Source organism: Natator depressus, chromosome 7, assembly GCF_965152275.1.
Source record: "Natator depressus isolate rNatDep1 chromosome 7, rNatDep2.hap1, whole genome shotgun sequence".
Taxonomy (NCBI): Eukaryota; Metazoa; Chordata; order Testudines; family Cheloniidae; genus Natator; species Natator depressus.
In genome coordinates, this window is record NC_134240.1 from 75,469,750 (window position 1) to 75,493,906 (window position 24,157).

At 41.7% G+C, this 24,157-nt stretch overlaps 1 protein-coding gene across 28 annotated transcripts in view; it reads right to left on the bottom strand.

Moving 5' to 3' along the window:
* Positions 1-4,332: 4,332 nt before the first annotated feature.
* The window catches only part of SLC16A9 (solute carrier family 16 member 9), a 39,566-nt gene continuing 19,741 nt past the window's right edge, over positions 4,333-24,157 (bottom strand). For 13 of the 28 annotated variants that reach the window (XM_074958822.1, XM_074958823.1, XM_074958819.1 and 10 more), the window contains 4 exons: positions 10,331-10,474; positions 8,830-8,925; positions 5,383-6,291; positions 4,335-5,015 (listed from right to left, as the gene is read on the bottom strand). In XM_074958822.1, coding sequence (XP_074814923.1) covers positions 4,837-5,015; positions 5,383-6,291; positions 8,830-8,925; positions 10,331-10,474 — 1,328 coding nt within the window. In that variant the 3' untranslated portion in view covers positions 4,335-4,836. Of the gene's footprint in view, positions 5,016-5,382; positions 6,292-8,829; positions 8,926-10,330; positions 10,475-24,157 lie in introns of all 28 variants that reach the window. The other 15 variants (XM_074958809.1, XM_074958810.1, XM_074958806.1 and 12 more) reach the window with 4 other exon arrangements.

The window sequence follows — 24,157 nt, forward strand, 5'->3', positions numbered from 1 at the left end:
GCAATATATTCGGGATGTTGTACGATATTCCAAAACTCCTCATTATACCCAAAGACGACCTATACCCGCAATGCAGGGCTCTAGAGACAGTGTTGACACACGATGACATGCGCAATATTGATGCGAGTGATTTAGGTGATGAACTGAAAGCCCTTTCAAGATACATTTCAGCAGGATCAACTCCAAAGGCTGTTCTGGAATATATGTGCACAAATAAGATGACCACCCTCTTTCCAACTGTTTTTGTTGCTCTGCACATACTTCTAACGCTTCCTGTAACAGTTGCCAGTGGAGAACAACAAGCCTGTATAGAGAAAGTTCAAGTAGTATATGTAAATTGAGACAGCTAGAAAACTACAGATTTTCTGTACTATAAAAAAAAATCACAATTAAAAAAAAATTTAATCTCAAATCAGTCTAAAAAGCCAAAGTGAAAAGAAATGAGAAACCAAATACCAACTCCTGTTCCCAAAATGGTTTTAGGTCCATTGAAACATTTCTTTTTAATGTTGACGCCACTGCTAGGGTGCCTCCTCTTTGTTTGCTGCTCTGGGGATTAGCCCCTCCCAATGCTCCCTTCTGCCACTCATTTGCACACCCTGCTCACACACACACCCCTTCTGTGTGCAACTCTGTATGCTCTCCCTTCGCGGCTTGGTCCTCCAGCCAAGTCACTATAGTCTTCCCCTTCCAGGGTTTCAGAGTCCTATCGGATGACTGTCACAGGCAGTCTTCTGCTCCACTGCCCACTCTGCGTGTTGTCCCCAGCAGCTAGTAGGGGAACCCAGGCTGGGTTCCAGTCCAGCCCAGGGACCCTGCAACCAATGTCTGCATTATCCCAAGCTTTGCTACTACTTCACCTACAGCAGGCTCTCTCCACCCTCCTCCGGTTGATCCTTCTCTCATGGATAGCACCCCATAGCTTCCATTCTCTCCCTAGTTTCCACCTTTCCACCAGTAGAACATGACTGCAGGCCTCACGCTGTAGCCCCCTCTGGCCTCAGCTTCCAGCTTTTATACTAGCTCAGCCTGTTCCTCTCCAGCTGCGCTCCATCTTCTATTAGGACTTGCCTAGCCAGCTTAGTTCTCCCCAAGTGCAGCCTATTAGGTTAGTTAGCCCTTTCACAGCTACCTTAATACTTTCAGTGAGGGGTGAAGTAAAGACCCTATCACTCTATATGAAACGTTTCAAAATGAAGTCATTCTGAAACAAAAAATCCAAAAATTTGAAAGCTTTTTTGATCTAAACATAAATTGTTGCAGTAGATACAATTTTACACACACAAAATTTTAAAAACTTTTTGACTGAAAACTATTTTGATGAAAATTTTCCAATCACCTCTATACAGAAGAGAGAAAAATACATTTTTCACACTGGCAATGTTCACACACTCTCCAGCATCCAATATTTGAATTTCCTGCCTAGTAGCTCCCAACACCTGGGGGCTCATACCACAGAGTTAATGTCAGGTGGAAAGCGAGTATTTAAAACAGGGATTACCCTAAATATAGAACCAAAGGAAAAGTGATGCAACCATAATAAATGCTGCTAGTTCTCCTCTCTCAATGTATCAAACTCACTGAAAAAGGTGAGATTGATACGGTCAGCGGTAAGCCAGCTCCTTAGCTGTTGTAAATCAATGTAACTCCATTGAAGTCAATGGCCCTGCACAGACTTTGCACCAACTCAGGATCTGGCCCTATGCCTCTCTTCAAGGTGAGGTTACATCAGGGACGTAGACTACAGCACCAGTGCCATCTTTGGACAAATTGCCTAGAAATAAATTCCATTTCTGACGAGGAGATGTACGATATTGCTCTATCATTACAGTGTTTAATTTTTATAACAGAATGACAAGTATTGTCATATTTTCATATTCATGATGCCAAGGCTATCAAATAATAAAAAAGTAGGTGTATCGGGAGAAAAAAGAAATAAAGATTTAAGATGAGACAATGTATTCCTCTTTAAGGTGTGTGTGTCCTGGATAAGATGTTATACACTTCGCTAAAGATAATACATGATACTTCTATGGCTATATATTATGCATTCATAGGTAAGGCTATGATTTTGTAATGGATATTTTTAGTAAGAGTCGTGGACAATGAACAAAAATTCACAGAAGCTGTGAGCTGTCCCTGACTTTTACTAAAAACATCCCTGACAAAACGGGGAGGGAGGAAGGTCCAGCACCCTGCCCCACAGCATACAGTGGCAGGGAGCTGCAGACCCTTGCCCTACCCAGGGGCTGGGAGGGGGGTATCCCCCCTGCCCGCAGGGGCTGGGGAGCACCAGGGAATCCCCTGCCACCCTGCAGGACTGGAAGCTGAGCGGGGGCGTGGAGGCGGCTGGGAGCTGTGAGGAATCCCCCGCTGCCACGGTGGCTGAGCTGCTGCAGGGCCCAATATCACAGAAAGTCACAGAATCCATGACTTCTGTGACCTCCGTGACATACATGTAGCCTTATTGATAGGGCAGACCCTCAGATGATGTAAATGGTCTTCAGTGGAGCCAGGACAGTTTGCACCTGCTGAAGTTCTGCCCTATAATTCTGAGTGTGTGGCCATATGGATTGCCCAACCTAGAATCTGAGTAATACTTTTAGGCACCCACATTTCAAACTTAGGTTCTCTAAACGGCAAATGTGTACACACTAAATACTTACCTAAAGTTCTCCAACACACATAGTTTAACACCTCAGGGAAAAAAGTCACTTTACACACCCACAAATGGCCAGTGATCTGCAACGTACAAAAAAACAGACCTCCCCTACCTCAATCCTGTTGGCAAACACTAATGAAAACAAAAATAAAGGAATAAGAGATCAGACTCGCTTGACACAGCGAGGGTTTTCCTGCTGTATGAAAGTACTCCTCCTTCCACTTGCAGTTTCCACATTCCCACTTGGATATGGAATCACCTTTATTTTATAAATTGCTAAAGGACAAGTGTGATGAACAAGAAAATATCTGCATTTTTTTTATGAACATGGTGCATGTATCTGTGTGTAGATCAAGAGGGAAGAGGAATGGGTAGAGCAGGGGTTCTCATGACCCCAGGAGTGGGGACCAAAGCCTGAGCCCCACACTGTCCTGGGTGGGGGGCCAAAGCCAGGGGCATCAGCCCCAGGCAGGGGGCTTGCAATCTGAGCCCCACCACCCAGGGCTGAAGCCTTCGGTCTTCAGCTTTGGCCCCGGGTGATGGGGCTCAGGCTTTGGCCCCGGGCCCCAGCAAGTCTAACGCCAGCCCTGGCGACCCCATTAAAAAGGGGTTGTGACCCACTTTTGGGTCCCATCCCACAGTTTGAGAACCACTAGGGTTGAGCAACCAAGCAGGAAAGGCAACATAATAGCCTAGATAAAGAACATCCCAAAACACACACAAGGCAGGTTTATAACTGTGAAGAGATGACTCTTTGGCCCCAACCTTGGTAAGACAGCTCCTTTGCCAAGGCTGGAAAGAGAATCAAAGACAACCTAAAACATTAGATGATCCCAGGGCCTAGACAAGGGTGGGGGGTTTAAGGGAGTGGGTAGAGACTGCCCAGGAAAGTGCCAGCAAAACATTGACCAGGCTAACCAGGGAACACACAGACAGACAGACAAGTAGCATGTTTTGAGCAGGACAGTGTTTCTCCCCAGCCAGAGATGGAGGTTAGCTGTGCTAAAGAGAACTTGCAGAAGCTGGCAAGGGAAGATTAGAGTATGAGTAAGACCCAGGCATATAAGGCTTTACATTGTACCTTTCAGTGAATAAATAAATAATGCTTTGTTTTGAAGACTTTTTTTTTTTGAGCCACTCCAATCAAATTGGTGGTCACAGCTCCCCACAGTGAAAGGGCTTACAAGTGCCAAATCAGTTGAGCCTGTTGCATTAACATGGTTGATAAATAGGAGCAGACACCTAAAGACCAGTTCCAGAGTGGCTGGAACATGTGGTTCTGCCCAGAGAGGTGCAAGAAGTCAGGCCTGTCACCTAAGAAGGACTAACAGGGGTCTAAAGTGCAGTTCACTTGGTAACCATGACAGAAAGCACACAACCAATCTTTGTGTAACCGTTTAAAAATAATGTTTCTTAATTATGCATGTGTTTTTACTTAAGGAATTTTAAAACCATGCAGCGACTTCAATGGGAATTTGGGTTGCAGAAAGGTGGTGAAACTGATTCCAATGCACAGGGCCTGGAAAAGCCGGACTCAATTAATAGAACAAGAATAAGTGAAAGTACCTAGGAACATGCCCTTGGGGGTGAGATCCCACAGCTCCAATCCAATGTAGGATGAGGAGTTTGCATAACTGTGTCAGAGTTTAAGGTGGTTTCAACAATCATATTTATTCCTTGGTTGAAAGATTTTGGTTCAACAGTTTTTAAACAAATTTCAAAAAGCGTGCAGCAAAATATTTGTAGCATAGCATCTTAGTTTGCAGTGGTATGCAGAATATTAAATTTTACCATAATGTTCACTTCAGTTATGCAACAGAAGTTTTTCCCTCATTAGCATTTTACAATAAAGCAGGGAACCTTAAAAAAGGAAACATTGACCTTACCATGATATAAGCACCTCACCAACGTATTGCAGTCTAGGTGATAAGGTTTGTTTCCCGCCCCCCCCCAGACTCTTGTTGTACAGCTATTGGAAACCTCTGAAGGGAGACATTAGTGCCATCCTTCTCCATTAAAAAAAAAAGGCCTAATTTATTGCAAATGTCAAGTATCATTGGATTTTTTTCTATTTGTAAAAGGATTTTTGTATTTCATAAGTGGAAAAATTACTAAAATATTTTGCTATATAGTACATGCTATAAAAAGGCATTGAAGTGTTTTCCAGCTGCCATTTAAACACTAGATGCAACTGTGTAGGAGTAAATATTTGGAGGTGGCTTTGCACTCTGATTATTACAGTTGTCCCAGCATGGCAGAGCTGCCACCAACAGAAGAAGTCCACCCAGCAGAACACAAAGTCCACTAAAGCAGAATGCAGTGTCATATGTCTGTGTCCAGTCATAAAACCAACCTGGAAAGAAAAAGAAAAAATAAGTGAGATCAATGATATGCAATTACTGAACACAGCAGAAATGTATTGAGAATCATATTTGAATTCACAACAAAATGTAACATTACAAACAGTATATACTAAACCATAAAACATGCAAAACAAATATAATCTAAAAACTGTTTAGCACAACAACATCTTTATATTCCCCTTACATTAGTCTAGTCAGCTGCAGAGAAATGTGTTGTAACTTTCTAAATATTTGAATTTCATCATTCTACTATCATCATAACTAATTAGAACTGACTTCAGTGTAAATGTATTTAATTTGGTACTGAAAAAAATCTATAACAATTAGAATTTGACATCACTTAACCCAATATCTTACCAACAATTGGTGGTCCAAGGCTATTTCCAAGTCCAGCAAAGAACATTAATACCCCATATGCATGTGCCAATTTCTCAATTCCCACAGTCTTTGTGGTTACATATGGAAAAATTGACCAATTCCCAGAGAGAAAACCTAAAATTCCAGAAAGTATTGCCAGTAAAATGTAACTTTTCGCAAATGGAATTGCAACCAAGGCCACGCCAGTCATTATTAAGGTAATTACATATAGGTATAAAGTATTAATCCATTTAAAATCTGCCAGTACTCCTAAAACAAGTTTACCAACTGCAGTCATAATCCCTAGAATGGAGATAAGAGGCATAACATATTCTTCTTCACTAATGTTTGAACTTCTTGCTACATCTTCCATAAGCAGCGAAGGAGGAAATCCACCAATGTCAAAAAGTAAGATGGCAATAAAAAGTGATGAGAATACTTTGTTTTTAAAAAGAAACAATGTTTCTTCCCAGTAGTTTAAATACAGTTGCCACTTCTTCTTTGCAAGCTGTTTGCAAAAGTATGTTTGTTCTACAACTTTCTGTTTATAAGTGTCTGTCTCTTTTGCATGTATTGATATTAATCCATTCTTATTTAAAATGCTATCCTGTTTGCATTCATGACTGGACATATTCACACATTTTTCTTCATTGTAGTCCTTTTCTAGGATGCTTGTATTTTCTTCAACATTTTCTTTCTCGTGGTAAATCAAGTATTGATCTGCAACTTTTTCTAGGCATGACTTTTCTGGCAAAGGGGAATCAGATAACTCCAAAGGTCTCATTAGACTGCCACATGCTAGTATATTTAGCGATAATGCGCCAACTATTAGCAAACATCCATCTAGTCCATATAGCTCAATGAGTTCTCTTTGTAATGCTGCATATATAAAAAGTCCAACACTTGAACCTAGAAAAGGAAATAAGATCAGTGTAAGTTATTTCATGAGGTTACCTCAGTTCTCCAATAGCAAGCTTTAATATTAAAGATACTGTGAAATATAACTGACAGATATGGTCTTTCAAGGAAATTGCCATATTATATTCAGTGAATGTATTATCATGGGTTGGGATTGTATGTAAGATACAAAATCTGGGCAGTATATACTGAAAAGGTGTCAGACAAGTTTGGACTTTTAGGACAAATAAGTGTTAAGTGGATTTCCTGGGGAATCCCTAGGAAGAGGTTAATGAAAATTACCCAATTCCCATTATGCAAATATATTACCATGAAGAGAGTCTTTGTCTGCTGATTACCTGTTACAGAACGCCGTGAGCTCTATAAAGAAATGGCTGCTCTGCACAGCCGTTGTGATAGTTACGGATTTAAGACAAATATGAACCTGTAACCATGGAGAAAACCCAGTTATGGGTTTTGAGGGAATAAAACCTACCAGAGCCCTAGGCTGGAGTTGAGGGTGACCTCTGGTAAACTTTATCATGGATGTAGGTTTCTTTTCTTGTTTTAAAAAGTCTTCTCTGTAATGCTTTTACCTTAAGAAAATGTGCTTGCTTAGAAGGAACTTAGAAGGAATACAAGTGATAACTTGTATTGTGGGCAGTACACTGATCACAGCCATCAGAGACAAAGCCTGTTTAGGCAGTCTGGCTTGCTGGGGATTTCACAGTATAAATCCAGGGAGTTGTGCCTTTTGAAGTTAAATTTTCTTTTTTTGAATATATGCTTGTCGTGAATAAAAACCCTTGCCACTTCAATATATCTGGAAACAACATATTGGGAGTAATCATGTCGACAAGGATTAATACGAGTTAAAATACCAATATGAATAAAGTATGAAATGAATGACTAAAAGGGTGTCAACTTGAAATACAGTGTTTTTAAATAATGAATAAGAACTCAGCATAAGCACACCAGGTGCCCACCTTCCTCAGAATTTTTCCTCTGTGGTTTTGCAGAAGGAACAAGAGGCTGCAACCAAAGGTGTTTTATAGCTCAGTGTGACCTGTGGTGCATTCCACAAGCGTGAATATTCAGAGGCAACACTCACAAATAATTGCTAAGCAATCATTTTATACAGCCTTACCAAAGTAATCAGAATAACTATTTTACACCAAATCGTCAAGCCAAATTCAGCCCTTGGTTTAAGTGAATGTAGCTTCACTACTGTCAATGGAGTTCCAGCTACTTATACAGTGTTGAATCTGGTTGTCTGAATAAAATCAATGGGAACTTGTCATGTAAATTTGTTATAATATATGGTGGAGAAAGTCTACTAATTTTGGGGGTTGATTTTTTTTAAAAATTCTACAGAGTTATGACATAAATATGAACAATTTTTTATTGTACTACATTGGGGAAAATTTAGACAAAAAAATCCACAGAATTATTCTGTCTTCCACACATGGCATGACCACCAAAAACAGCCACAACTTTGACAAAATTAAATAGTATGGATCAGATCATGCCCTGCCACAGTAAGACACTGGCGTGGGACAGTATTTAGACACTATGCAGCAAGACTCCACATCTGGTCAAAACTGCTCCAGGAGGGGGCTCAAAGAAAAAGCCCACAGGGCCAGAGGTGGAACAATGCACACTCTCAACTGCGCCCTGCTCTACCCACTCCCATGCTGGCCTATTCAGTCTACAACCCCTTCTCTGTAAGGACCACGGACAATTCCAGGTGTCCAGAGGATTAATGGGACAGCGCTGTGCTGGAGACTGAGCCAAACTGTCTCAAGAGATCCACACTCAGCGGATCCCTTCCATGCACATATTTAAGTAGCGTGGTTTGTGCTGCTGACTTCAAGCTTTTTTAGAAAAACAAAAAAACCCAAACAAAACTTTTCAGCGTCCCTTTAAAAGTCAAAACCAACAACGTCTAGGAAAATTTCCATTTAAACTACAGCTTTGCTAATTGTCCCCTAATAAGCTTAGACAAACAGCAATTCTAATTACAAACAAAAAAGAGTTACATTTTATTCTAGAGCATCATTTCTGTTATTTTGCACTACCATTCATGGCTATATAGACTGCTAACAATTATAAATATAAAAGGAGTACTAGTGGCACCTTAGAGACTAACCAATTTATTTGAGCATAAGCTTTCGTGAGCTACAGCTCACTTCATCGGATGCATTCAGTGGAAAATACAGTGAGGTCCTCGCTGTATTTTCCACTGAATGCATCCGATGAAGTCAGCTGTAGCTCACGAAAGCTTATGCTCAAATAAATTGGTTAGTCTCTAAGGTGCCACTAGTACTCCTTTTCTTTTTGCGAATATAGACTAACACGGCTGCTACTCTGAAACCAATTATAAATATAAATCTTTTGATTTTGTGATGTTCTTATTGACCACATTTTGGCTTTGTTAAAGATATTTTTGACTAATCCTTTCTGATTCTTCATTAGTCACTAATATCAGCAGTAAGCAGTATACGACATACTACAAATCTCTAGTTTATAAATTATATTTTAAAAACATACCTGTTGAAATCAAACCAAGTGCAAGGCCTCTGCGTTTATCAAAATACTGACAGGTGATGGTTACTGTTGCTGTATATAATAAGCCACAGCCAAGCCCTAACAAATATAGGAAGTTTATCAAAGCATAAGGTATCCTGTATAATTTTATACATAGTTTACCTTTTAGAAAATTCAAAAACTAGCTAATACTTGACAACATTCAATTAAAACATGTAGAGCAGTATCATTAATGAATATAATTAAAGATTGGATGTGAAAGATCAACTCATAAATACAATCTTAGGTCTACATTCTTGTTTCCCTCAAGTTATCTTTGTTTGTTTGTTTTTCTTTACATCAGATAAATTCACATTTATAAAAATGTATCTTTCTATCCAGATTTAAAAACAGAAACAAAAAACAAACCACCACCAGACTTCTGAATTTTAAAGACTTATTTTAAAAGCACAAGCAATACTTTTTAATCACATGGCATAAGTTTGTTTGGCCTGTACCTCCAGATCCAACTAATTGCAAAGACCAATAATGCTCTTTGTATGTTTTCTTAGTCTATATCACAACTACCTTAATTTTGAACATACATAGCCAGACTGTCTAAAGCTACTCCTGCCATTTTTTAAACGATAAAGTCATTTTTCAAAACTATTACACTAAAAGGAACCTTAATGTGAAACGTCAGTATTAATCTTCCTGTTTTCCATATGAATCACAGAGTCTACCAATGACTACTGCTTCATTGGCTTCCATCCAAACAGCTGTAGTGACGGATTTTCCGAATTACTGGGATGGCTAATTGTGTGCCAGGTAGTTTAAGATTAGAATACTAATCCAACCATTATCAAATAGGAATGCTTCCTTCCTTTGTTTTACTCTACATTGGACTATTTCAAACAGAGTGGCTGGTTGCTAGCTAGTTGGAATACTGCAATTTCATGTAACACTGTAACTTCAATTCAGTTACATGAAGAAAACGTAAGGTAACTATTCACTTATTTCCTAATGATTTCTGGTTTCTTAACTAAAATTAATAAACAGCTATTCCTCTACTACATGATTCCTTGTAAGCTTTTATTCTTACAAATTTACAACTTCACAGCTATGGGAGAAAACTTGAAGAAAGTAGGTTAATACACAATATGAGCCTTCTTCCACTACTAATCAGCAATATCAAGGAAAGGCAATAACACGTTAGTTTTGAGACTAATCTTCTGAGGAGTCCTCAGAAACCTTCATGCTCCTTGTATTTGGCAGTATTGTAACATAATCCATTAATTCTTAAAATAAACAGTTCTCTATTCCTTGATAAGTAAGGCCCCAATCCTGCAGCTGCAAATGTGCAGCAGACCCCTGTGCCCACACATAGCCCCAAAGTATGAACTGCTTGCAAGAGTAAGCATTTACAGAATTTGGTCGTTATTCTGAAAATAACAGCCTTTATACAAATTCAACATTTAGTTTCTGAATGATTAGTCTCAATATGAACAACAGTGAAATTTCTTACCAACAATAATTCCATATGAAAAAAACAGAAAATATATATTTGGTGCAAAACTGCTCATCATCAGGCCCCCAGCCACCATAAAACCACTGAAGATTGTCACAGGTCTTGCTCCAAAATAAGACACACATGCACTACAGACAGGACCTACAGGGAAGGGGAGGGAAGATAAGAAAATAGCTTTTAAATATCAGTTCCAGTAAAAAAAACTCAAAGGTTTTTTTCCAGTAATATATTTGGTGTAGTTCTTTAAAATTGTTCAAGATCCCAATGGTATTATAGTCTTCAATACATCATAAGTCTACAATGTCACATTGCATTTGCCTGTATTATACATTCTTGACAAGTTTCACTCAAACGGTACTGAATGATACCGGGAAAATAGGAACATTCTATTTTACATCTTTAATGATATTTTAGAAAAGCCTGGTGCTATAATCATAAAACATAGAATAATATTTAAAAACATCAAGCTGGGTTTTTTTTGTTTTTTTGCAGTGTTGTTGTAGTTATGTTGGTCCCAGGATAATAGAGACAAGCTTTCGAGCTACACAGCTCTTCTTCGGGTCCTGAAGGGCTTGTCTCTTTCACCAACAGAAGTTGTTCCAGTAAAAGATATTCTCTCACCATGTCTCTCGATTATTAATTTTTCCTTACATTCATGGCAACAGTGCCACCTGGTGCTTCCACTAAGAAAACACCTACTGTATATTACCTTTCCCGCAAACCTTTCAGGAAATGAAAGGCTGACTACAAATAGACTATTTTGATAAGAGATGGTTGTAAACAGCTTTTCTGATGTTTATTTTAAAACCGGCATAACATAAGGGATTCAGTGCAGACCACAGCTGTGGGGCGTTGTAGCTGAATTAGTCTAGAACAGGGATCATGAAGCATAAAGGAGCTCTTTTTTCATTAATTTCAAAAATAATATAGTAAGTAGAACATTAAAGTAGAGGGAGTTAAAAGTCAGATACATGAGAAAGTGGCTGTCTGTTACAGGCAGGGAAATGCAAAATGCAAAACAGAGGCATATGCAAGTATCTGAAATAATTCCTAGCGGCATCACCATATACCTCTAAGTCCCACTAAATAATCCTCCTTTTCCCCACACATCTCCCTCATCTTTCCCATAGAAGAGGAGGCTACAGCATAGAGCTTTTTTTCTTCTTTTTTTTTCTTTTTCTTTTTCTTTTTTTTTTAAAAATGAGAGTCAGGGACTTGCATAGTTCAGGGAAATTGCACTGGCCTTTCCCTTCTATGGCCCAGCAAGGGCAACCACTGTAGGCTCCTGGTTTCTCTGCTATCACCTTTCTTGGGTAGAGACACACACATCTCTCTCTGACTAGGGTTTATCCAGGCTGCACAGCTCCCTGCTGAACGGAGTTGTCAAGGTTCCTCCCCCACTCTGAACTCTAGGGTACAGATGTGGGGACCTGCATGAAAAACCTCCTAAGCTTATCTTCACCAGCTTAGGTCAAAACTTCCCCAAGGTACAAAATATTCCACCCTTTTGTCCTTGGATTGGCCGCTACCACCACCAGACAAATACTGGTTACTGGGGAAGAGCTGTTTGGACACGTCTTTCCCCCCAAAATACTTCCCAAAACCTTGCACCCCACTTCCTGGACAAGGTTTGGTAAAAAGCCTCACCAATTTGCCTAGGTGACTACAGACCCAGACCCTTGGATCTTAAGAACAATGAACAATCCTCCCAACACTTGCACCCCCCCTTTCCAGGGAAATGTTGGATAAAAAGCCTCACCAATTTGCATAGGTGACCACAGACCCAAACCCTTGGATCTGAGAACAATGAAAAAGCATTCAGTTTTCTTACAAAAAGACTTTTAATAGAAATAGAAGTAAATAGAAATAATAAAAAAAAATCCCCCCTGTAAAGTCAGGATGGTAGATACCTTACAGGGTAATTAGATTCAAAACATAGAGAACCCCTCTAGGCAAAAACCTTAAGTTACAAAAAAGATACACAGACAGAAATAGTTATTCTATTCAGCACAATTCTTTTCTCAGCCATTTAAAGAAATCATAATCTAACACGTACCTAGCTAGATTACTTACTAAAAGTTCTAAGGCTTCATTCCTGGTCTATCCCCGGCAAAGACAGAATATAGACAGACACACAGACCCTTTGTTTCTCTCCCTCCTCCCAGCTTTTGAAAGTATCTTGTCTCCTCATTGGTCATTTTGGTCAGGTGCCAGCGAGGTTACCTTTAGCTTCTTAACCCTTTACAGGTGAGAGGAGATTTCCTCTGGCCAGGAGGGATTTTAAAGGGGTTTACCCTTCCCTTTATATTTATGACACGCCCCCCAAATCTCAGCTAGGGTGAAACACTGGCTGGGATTTCTTCCTGGAGCTCTAGGAAAAACAGAGTTAATAAGACACATGCATCTCTAAATATACTACCAAGTACATAAAGACTAACAATATTTTCCACATCTCAAGGACGATTTTAACCAGTTGATTCTGGGAAACTTTCACGTGAGAGTGCATCAGCCACTTTGTTAGAAGCTCCTGAGATGTGTTGGATGTCGAAATCAAAATCTTGGAGAGCTAAACTCCACCGAAGAAGTTTTTTGTTAGTTTCCTTGACGGTGTGAAGCCACTTCAGTGCAGCATGGTCGGTTTGCAGGTGGAAACGCCGTCCCCAAACATATGGGCGTAGCTTTTCCAGAGCGTAGACAATGGCGTAACATTCTTTTTCAGTGATTGACCAGTTGCTTTCCCTCTCAGACAGTTTTTTGCTGAGAAACACTACAGGGTGGAATTCTTGATCAGGTCCTTTCTGCATTAAAACTGCTCCCACACCACGCTCGGATGCATCTGTGGTTACTAGGAACGGTTTGTCAAAGTCTGGGGCCCTTAGTACAGGGTCAGACATGAGTGTCGCTTTAAGCTTGTTAAAGGCCTTCTGACACTTTTCGGTCCACTGCACAGCATTTGGCTGTTTCTTTTTGGTTAGGTCTGTCAGTGGGGCGGCGATTTGGCTGCAGTGCGGTACAAATCGTCTGTAATAACCGGCCAAGCCTAAGAAGGATTGAACCTGTTTCTTTGACTTTGGGACAGGCCACTTTTGGATAGCATCCACTTTGGCCTGTAGGGGGCTGATAGTTCCTTGACCCACCTGGTGTCCAACGTAAGTCACTCTGTTTAGGCCTATTTGACACTTCTTAGCCTTAACAGTTAGTCCTGCCTCCCTTATGCGCTCAAGGACTTTTTGTAGATGTTCCAGGTGGTCTGCCCAGGAATCCAAAAATATGGCCACATCGTCAAGGTAGGCGACTGCATATTCTCCTAATCCCGCTAGGAGACCATCTACAAGTCTTTGGAAGGTGGCGGGTGCATTTCGCAGCCTGAAAGGAAGTACATTAAATTCATACAGCCCGAGATGTGTGGTGAAGGCTGACCTTTCCTTGGCAGATTCATCTAGCGGTACCTGCCAGTACCCCTTGGTTAAGTCCAAGGTAGAGATGAACTGGGCCCGTCCCAGTTTCTCTAAGAGTTCATCTGTGCGTGGCACTGGATAGTTGTCTGGGCGAGTTACAGCATTTAGCTTACGGTAGTCCACGCAAAAACGTATTTCCCCATCTGGTTTGGGAACTAGAACCACTGGAGATGCCCATGCACTTTCAGAGGGGCAGATTACACCCATCTGTAACATATCCTGGATCTCCCGTTCTATAGCAGTTTTAGCTTGAGGAGACACTCGGTAAGGTTGGACTCTAATTGGGCGAGCATTACCTGTGTCAATGGAGTGGTATGCCCGTTCAGTCAGTCCTGGGGTGGCTGAGAACGTTGGCGCGTAGCTAGTGCACAGCTCCTGGATCTGCTGTCGCTGCATACGCCCAAGGGTCATGGAGAGGTTCACCTCTTCCACACCACCAGCACATTTCCCTTCGTAGTAGACACCTTCAGGCCACTCAGCGTCATCTCCTCCCTGGGCTGTAAACTGACAAACCTTTAATTCTCTGGAATAAAAGGGCTTTAGAGAATTAATATGGTACACCTTAGGCTTTCGGTTGGAGGTGGGGAATGCTATGAGATAATTAACAGCTCCCAGGCGCTCCTGGACCGTGAATGGCCCTTCCCATGATGCTTCCATTTTATGGGCCTGGAGCGCCTTTAAGACCATGACCTGGTCCCCTACTTTGAAGGAACGCTCTCTGGCATGTTTATCATACCAGGCTTTTTGCTCTTTTTGAGCATCCTGTAAGTTTTCTTTAGCAAGGGCTAAAGAGGTTCGGAGGGTGTTTTGTAGGTTGGTTACAAAGTTCAGAATGTTAGTTCCTGGAGAAGGTGTAAATCCCTCCCATTGCTGCTTCACCAACTGCAATGGCCCCTTAACCTCACGGCCAAATACAAGTTCAAATGGGGAAAACCCTAAACTGGGGTGTGGTACAGCTCTGTAGGCAAAGAGCAACTGCTGCAACACTAGGTGCCAATCATTGGAGTGCTCATTTACGAATTTACGTATCATGGCCCCCAAAGTTCCATTAAACTTCTCCACCATGCCATTTGTTGGATGGTGGTAAGGAGTGGCAACCAAGTGATTTACCCCATGAGCTTCCCAAAGGTTTTTCATAGTTCTTGCCAGGAAATTAGCCCCTGCATCTGTGAGGATGTCGGAGGGCCAACCTACCCTGGCAAAAATGTCTGCTAGTGCCTGGCACACACTTTTAGCCCTAGTGTTGCTTAGAGCTACTGCTTCCGGCCATCGGGTGGCAAAATCCATGAAAGTCAGTATGTACTGCTTTCCTCTGGGTGTCTTTTTCGGAAAAGGACCCAGAATATCCACAGCTACTCGCTGAAATGGAACTTCAATGATGGGGAGTGGCTGGAGAGGGGCTTTGACCTGGTCTTGGGGCTTTCCCACTCTTTGGCACACCTCACAAGACTGGACATAGGTAGAAACATCCTTGCCCATTCCCTCCCAGTGGAACGACCCCCCCAAAACGGTCTTTGGTCCTGTTCACCCCAGCATGGCCACTAGGGTGATCATGGGCTAAGCTCAAGAGCTTGGCCCGGTATTTAGTTGGAACTACCAACTGTCTCTGAGGATGCCAGTCTTCCTGGTGTCCACCAGAAAGAGTTTCCTTGTATAAAAGTCCTCTTTCTACAACAAACCTGGATCGATTAGAAGAGCTGAGAGGCGGTGGGTTGCTCCGTGCCGCCGTCCAAGCTCTCTGGAGGCTTTCATCTGCTTCCTGTTCGGTCTGGAACTGTTCCCTTGATGCTAGAGACATCAGTTCCTCATTGGATTGTGGACCTAGGCTTGGTCCCTCTGGAAGCGATATAGGGGATGGAGCTGGTTCTGTTGACTGTGAACCGCTCTCCGCTGGTGCACTATGTTGGGATTCAGGCTCCGGCTGAGCCTCTTGTGTAGGGTTATCGGTTGCTGCCAGTTCAGGTTCGGTGGGGCCCTCTGGTGTTGAGGTTGCAAGTACTGGATTCAGTGCTGACAATGGGTCTGGTGTTGGTTGTTCGGTTGGTTCCGGTTCTGGGACTGGTTCCGTCTGGGTCTCTGGGACTGGATGCACTACTGCTGTTGCAGACATTGGCCTGGGGTCCGGGTCCATCACCTCTGACCGGGTCCTGATAGAAGTTTTCGGAACAGAGCTAGGCCTCACGGCTTGTTTAGCCTGGCTGCGGGTGACCATTCCCACCCTCTTGGCCTGCTTCACATGATTGGCCAAGTCTTCCCCCAACAGCATAGGGATGGGATAATCATCATAGACTGCAAAAGTCCACGTTCCTGACCAGCCCTTGTACTGGACAGGCAACTTGGCTGTAGGCAAATCGAAAGAGTTGGACTTGAAGGGTTGAATCGTCACTTGGATCTCTGGGTTGATTAAATTGGGGTCCACTAAGGAAGCATGGATAGCTGACACTTGTGCTCCGGTGTCCCTCCACGCGGTGACCTTCTTCCTGCCCACACACACAGTTTCCCTCCGCTCCAAGGGTATCTGGGAGGTATCTGGGCCTGTGGACCTCTGGTGTGATTCCGGTGCAATGAACTGTAATCTGTTGGGGTTCTTGGGGCAGCTGGCCTTTACATGCCCCAGCTCGTTACATTTAAAACATCGTCCAGCTGATGGGTCACTGGGGCGAGGAGGGTTGCTGGAGAACAGGGTGGTGGGACGATAAGGGGTCTGGAGGGTTCTTTGGGAGGTAGGTGGGGCTTTGGGCGGCCCCCGGCAATAGGGTGGGGTCTGGGGTTGTCCCTTCTGGTCTCCGCTCCAACTGCGACCAGTTTTCTTCTTCTCTGCCACCTCCACCCATCTGGCTCCAATCTCTCCTGCCTCGATTACAGTTTTGGGCTTCCCATCTAGGATGTATCTTTCTATTTCTTCAGGAACACCCTCTAAGAATTGTTCCATTTGCATTAGGAAGGGCACATCTACTGGAGATTCAACACTTGCTCCTGATATCCAGGCATCCCAATGTTTCACAATGTGGTAGGCATGTCGGGTAAATGACACGTCTGGTTTCCACCTTAGGGCTCTGAACCTCCGACGAGAATGCTCGGGTGTTATCCCCATTCTGACTCTCGCCTTGGATTTAAACAGTTCATACTCGTTCATGTGTTCTCTAGGCATTTCAGCCGCCACCTCAGCTAAGGGTCCACTGAGCTGTGGCCTCAGCTCTACCATATACCGTATTGGTCGGTAGAGATGCTGTACCCAAGGCAGGCCCTTTCGAAGTTTTCTAGGAAGGCCTCAGTATCATCACCTGCCTTGTAGGTGGGGAACTTTCTGGGATGGGAAGTGGTACCTGGAGAAGGATTGCTAGGGTTTGTTGGTATATTCTGCTGAGCCTTTATCCTCTCCACCTCCTCCACATGCTTCCTCTCTTTTTCCTTCTCCTCCTCCACATGCTTCCTTGCCTCCATTTCCCTCTTGTGGGCAGCCTCCTGTACCTCCTTCTCCAGCCGCATGAGTTCTATCTGTCTTTCATGTTCCCTTTGTTTTTCCTCAGCCTGAAATTTGGCTAACTCCAGCTGTAGTCGAGCCGCGGATTTTGTCATTCTAACCTCTCTGTTTTTAACTAACTTTACACCCGAGGTTTAGAAATAAACAAACAAAACTTGGCTGTAAAATTTTGCTGTGCTGGAATAGAATACCTATTCTCTGATAGTGATTGTCAGCCTACAGAAAAAGACAATTCCCTTGTCTCTGCTCTGGGCCCAAATCAAAGCAAAAAACCTCCAACTACGTGGAAACCTGTTTACCCAGCCCAAAGAAAAAACAAATGGGTAGAACACATCCCCCCTATTTACTTTTAGGAAAAAAAAAAAAACTCTGGGTTGGAAGACTGTGAATTTCCCTGCAGGAGTTAAGTACCCTGCCACCAGGCAAAGAAAACCTGCAATTCACAAGATAATCCCCTTTTGTCTCTGCTTGGCCACAAAGCAGAGAAAAACAAGCTGCTTTCTGGACTTCCTTTCCAAAGGAAAAAAAAATCTCCTTTTTTAAAATCTGTATTTCTAGTTCAAAAAATCTCAACTGGATCTCAAAATGATTTCAGGTTAATCCCACCGCTGCCACCATGTCAAGGTTCCTCCCCCACTCTGAACTCTAGGGTACAGATGTGGGGACCTGCATGAAAAACCTCCTAAGCTTATCTTTACCAGCTTAGGTCAAAACTTCCCCAAGGTACAAAATATTCCACCCTTTTGTCCTTGGATTGGCCGCTACCACCACCACACAAATACTGGTTACTGGGGAAGAGCTGTTTGGACACGTCTTTCCCCCCAAAATACTTCCCAAAACCTTGCACCCCACTTCCTGGACAAGGTTTGGTAAAAAGCCTCACCAATTTGCCTAGGTGACTACAGACCCAGACCCTTGGATCTTAAGAACGATGAACAATCCTCCCAACACTTGCACCCCCCCTTTCCAGGGAAATGTTGGATAAAAAGCCTCACCAATTTGCATAGGTGACCACAGACCCAAACCCTTGGATCTGAGAACAATGAAAAAGCATTCAGTTTTCTTACAAAAAGACTTTTAATAGAAATAGAAGTAAATAGAAATAATAAAAAAAAATCCCCCCTGTAAAGTCAGGATGGTAGATACCTTACAGGGTAATTAGATTCAAAACATAGAGAACCCCTCTAAGCAAAAACCTTAAGTTACAAAAAAGATACACAGACAGAAATAGTTATTCTATTCAGCACAATTCTTTTCTCAGCCATTTAAAGAAATCATAATCTAACACGTACCTAGCTAGATTACTTACTAAAAGTTCTAAGGCTTCATTCCTGGTCTATCCCCGGCAAAGACAGAATATAGACAGACACACAGACCCTTTGTTTCTCTCCCTCCTCCCAGCTTTTGAAAGTATCTTGTCTCCTCATTGGTCATTTTGGTCAGGTGCCAGCGAGGTTACCTTTAGCTTCTTAACCCTTTACAGGTGAGAGGAGATTTCCTCTGGCCAGGAGGGATTTTAAAGGGGTTTACCCTTCCCTTTAGATTTATGACAGGAGTGCACCAGCAAGCCAGACTGTGCTTTGCTTTCTCATCAGAGGCTACAAAAGGTTAATTGCCCACAGTTGTAAGTTACCACATGGCTCTTTCTAAGTGAGCACATTTATTTTTAAGGTGAAAGCATTATAGAGAAAACATATTAAAAGCAATAAAAAGAACCTGCATGTGTGATCATAAGCTTACTGAGTAATAATAATACTAGTAACTAGCAGTGGCCTTGAGCTGCAAAATTCAAACTCCTATCTGAAATTCCTAAGTTTGGAAGTCTTCAGAACCAGGTTTTTAGACTGGCAAGTTTTAGAGGCAGTGGCCATTTGAGAAGATCAAACTTCATAGTTAAAGGATATTTTGATCAGGTCCATATCCAATTGTAATTCTCCAAAAGTACTATATAGAAGATGGCAGTCTGGTAGATTACTACTGTACTAGATGACATTTGTCAAGCTGGTCATGCTTATGTTAAGGGGAAACATGAGGAATTCCCAGAAGAGGGGAATTAAGGCAAGGTGGGTAAGAAGGTAAACAGCAGTTGGAAATTGGTGCAGGTGGGAACAAGCAACTGGGAACGTGAGCCAGGCTTTTGGTACGGTTAGCAGCAGCACTGGCAGAGGCACAAGCAGGCTTGTGATGGAAGCTGGGATGGAGAACAGATATGGCAGCAGGAAAGAACCATAGGTCAAGTGAAAAGCAGGTCAGAGCTTTTGCTTCTAAAGAAGTTGTTAGTTTTAGGACTCTTCAAGGTGGTTAGATCAGGGCTCTATCCAGGCAAGGGGTAAGGGAGAAGGAGTTAGAGGAGGAAACAAGAAGCTTGATTGTGGAGGTTGGTTATTTTGATTTTAGAAGAGGTAAGGAAGCTAGTGAGAAGCTTGCCAAGGGGAACAGCAACAATCAGTATATTGTGAGGATGAAAGTTCTGTAGCGCAATTAGTGAGGGCAAGTGCTTGAAGTGTTAGGTTGTTGCTGATTCTTGAAATTAATTACTAGACTGGCAAATTAAAATTGATATGTTTCTTAAAACCTCAGGATTTAAAAAACAAAAAACACACAGGATGTCTGTGTGTTACATAAGAAGTTCTGCTACACTAAAAACATTAGGCAGGGATAACAATTCCATTGAGCAGAAGAATCTGCACTCTTTTTCATTCTCTATTTCTTGGTAAGTATCCTGTGAACAAGATAAACAGCGCTTCCTTTTCCTTCCTCCTCTTTTTATGAAGGGACTCTCCAAATTCCAAGACATCCTTTTTACAAAACTTCCCAGTACAGGAAAAGAAAGTGAAGCCTGAAGATACAAACATGTCAAATAATCTACAGTTTCTGCAAGATACTGTGGCCCTAGGTTTAGGAGCCTATTTCTTAAAGGTCCATTTTTCAGGAGTGTTCTAAATTTAGATGCTGAATCTTTTAATACTTCACATCCCCAAATTCTCACATTTCAGAGAGCAGTTAAACTGGTCAATCTCCTAGATTATCCATCTTTCTGGAATTGGATTTAAATTTTTTTATTGGCTTCTTCCTTTCCTATTTTTAAAGCCTTGTACATAAGATAGCTACTTTTTGTTAATAAAAATATGATTTCTGGTAGCCATTATCTTTGACAAGAGAGTTTCAGAGATAACAGTACTCTCCATGGAAGAATCACACAGCGACCTTCACCAAGATAAAATAAATCTCAGACAAACTCATTCCTTCAGTAAAATAATCTCTCCATGGCTCTTAAGAAGTAATTATTTCCTCACATTTGCTAAACATCTGCAAGACAATCTTTGGCATAAGCTTGATGTCAAAAGATTTATAAATATCTGCCTCACACACAAATAAGAAAAATGTTCCTCACTTTTTATTTCTTTCCATCCAAATTAAGGACCTTAAATCACCTATAATTAACTGTAAGGCAAAAAGCCACATCAGAGATCTGCAATGCAGCCATCAAACTCCACCTTCACAAGACACTACTACTTAGATCTTTTGATGACTGCAGACAGTCTGCAAGGCAGGGTGAAGCCCTGCTGCCTGTGTAGAAGAATAATGGTCTAGGGACCCATCGACTGAAGCTTCTGCCTTGCAAAGACTATCAGTACTAACATCTCCCTCTCTTCACTTTCTCAACTTGCTATTTTTTGTTTATGATGATTTTGCAGAAATCATCATGGATAAAAATCAATGATTTAAAAACAAAATTGATTTTTTAAATTTAAATAGGATTTTTCTTTATAAAATGCTTTTTGAGGAAAAAAACCTATCTAAAGATAAAGATATATCTTTGAGCTATAATGTCTCATCATGGAATAGGGATTATAAATTCTAATTCTATAGCATGAGACACTATATTCATGTAATGTTTAAGAAAAGTTTTGTAAATGAATTCTAATAGTTCATGGATTAGGGACCTAATCTTATGGGGTTCCAGGGGCTTCTGTATAGATTACATAGGTTAATCTTTCTATCTACCCAATGGGACTCGGTGCTCAGTCTAGAAGATACCATCAGAGATGCTTAGTTTTGCAGTTCTCAAACTGTGGATTTGTGTCTCCAGAGATAACATGCTTGTTAACAGCAAAAACGTTTTTAAATATATAGAGGTCAGAAATAACAGACCTCAATCCTATGGTCCCTCTGCAAATTTGTGTACACAGTCAATCCCTTACCTCTCTCTAAAAGTGCAAAGTTTCAAAGAGTTCAGTGAATAGAAGATTGTTGGGGGCGGAATAGATCTGGACAAAGAGACGAAATCTGGAGATAAATGTGAGAAGGGAGGGACAGGCAGTAGAAACAAGAGTGAAACTGTTTGAGCAGCATATTCCAGAAGTCTTGAGGTCTTTCTTAGTGTAGCCTTCACTCATTTGAGATCTACTATACCATTCTCACTAGAAGGGAAAACCTATAATGGCACCAGACTGTAAGAGAGACCCAGTTTGGGAATATTTTAATGAAGTGCCTCACCTGTGAGTAAGGCAGGCATGCATGCAAAATGCAAACAGTGCAACACAGAAATGCAAGGCCTGGTTGCCCGAATGAAACAACATCATGAGAAGTGTTCCTTCTCAGGAGGAAGCGGTGTTGAAGATGATGAAAGGAACATGTCTGAACATGCAGGGTCTTCAGATTGGTAAACTTTTTATTTCATACTTCTTAAGGACTGCCTGTCTTCCTTCTGGACTATTCTTGAATTCTCATGTTTGAGCAAAAAAAATATAGTTGTTACTCTATGGTACTATCATTTTAGATGCAGTTGTGATAAAAAAAGCTGAAATAGGCAGATCTTCCTTTCACAATTTCACCTTTAAAGTAGTACTGAGTGTCAGTGAATGCAATGAGTAATACTAAATGAGCAGTACGGTAATAATAATTAAATAACTGCATTGACTTATTTTGTTTAGGAGAATCCATGCTCAACATACAGGATTCTGAAGACTATCCACCTTCAAGATCACCATCATTTTCTATAGTTTCAGAGTTATCTGCCAATGATAGTGTTTCAGTCACATCATGTGTGTCACATAGCCACAGTATATCACCTGTAGCAAGAAGAAAAAAAAAATATCTCCAACATCCAGAAACAACCATAGATAAATTTGTGATAAGAACCAGCAGATTACAAAAAGAGGTAATCAATGAAAAAAATTGCCTGGTTTGTTTCTGCAACAAACTCTCATTTCCGTATGATTGAGAACCCACACTTCATTAACATAGTTCAGTCATTAAGACCAGAATGCAGTCCATCCAACAGAGCAGATGTCACAGGCAAATTGCTAGATAAAGTGTATGAAAGAGAAATTGAGCAGTGTGAAAAAGGTCTAGAGCAGGGGTGGCCAACCTGAGCCTGAGAAGGAGCCAGAGTTTACCAATGTACATTGCCAAAGAGCCACAGTAATATGTCAGCAGCTCCCCACCACCTCCCACCCACCAGCAGCCCTGCCGATCAGCGCCTCCCCCTCCCTCCCTGCACCTCCTGATCAGCTGTTTCATGGCATGCAGGAGGCTCAAGGGGCAAGGGGAAGAGCAAGAGCACAGCAGGCTTGGGGAAGCGGTGAGTGGGGGCAGGGCCTGAAGCAGAGCCAGGGGTTGAGCAGTGAGCGCCCCCCGGCACATTGGAAAGTTGGTGCCTGTAGCTCCAGCCCCGGAGTCGGTGCCAATACAAGGAGCCACATATTAACGTCTGAAGAGCCACATGTGGCTCCGGAGGCACAGGGTAGCCACCCTTGGTCTAGAGTGTAAAATTGTTAATTTGAGTCTTGATGGGTGGAGCAATGTCCACAATGATCCTGTTGTATGTGCTTGTGTGACAACAGAAGAAGGGAATGTCTTCCTTACAGAAACAATTGATACATCAGGAAATGCACACACAGCAGAATACTTACAAGCAGCAGCAGTAAAAGCTATACCAAACTGAAAAAAAATTCAAATGTCTAGTACGCAGTTCGGTCACAGACTGTGCTGCAAATTTATCCAAGATGAGAAGAAATTTAGAAGAGAGTCCCAAGCTAACAATATACAGTTGCAGTGCTCATTTGATGCATCTCTTAGCCAAAATAAAGACTGTTCCAGAAATAAAGACTGTTTTTGAAATTGCAAAATACTTCCGTAACAACCACTTTGCAGCAGCTGCTCTGAAAAAAGTGGGAGGAACCAAGCTAACTCTCCCACAAAGATGTGCGATGGAACTCAGTAGTGGACTCTTTTGAGCACTATATCAAGAACTGGCCTAATCTGATGACAGTTTGTGAACAAAATCGTGAAAAAAATAGATGGCACTGTCACAGCCGAAGTTCTCAGCATTAGGCACAAGAGGCATGTTGAACACATGCTGAGTACCCTGAAGCCTATTTCTGTAGCCTTGAACAAAATGCAGGGAAATAGCTGTTTTATTGCTGATGCTGTTGAAATTTGGAAGGAACTGAGGGAGATCTTAAAAAGGAGACACATGCAACGACAGTTAAATTACAAGCATTAAAAAAAACCCGAATGAGACAAGCACTATCTCCAGCTCATTTTCTTGCAAATATTCTCAATACTCGGTACCAGGGTCAAACCTTAACTGCTGAAGAAGCGGAGCTGGCTATGACATGGATATCCAGCAACCGTGTTTCCATAATGCCAGCTAGAATAAACTTCACAGCTAAGGGTGAACCATTCAAGAAATATGTTTGCTGGTGATGTTTTAAAGAAAGTCAGACCAGTAAACTGGGGGAAGACACTTAAGCACTTGGATTCAGAGACTGTTGAAGTGATAAGCTCACTTTTAAACAGCAGTAGCTTCTTCTGCTGATGTAGAAAGAATATTTTCTTCCTCTGGACTAATTCATTCCAAAATTGAGAAATCAC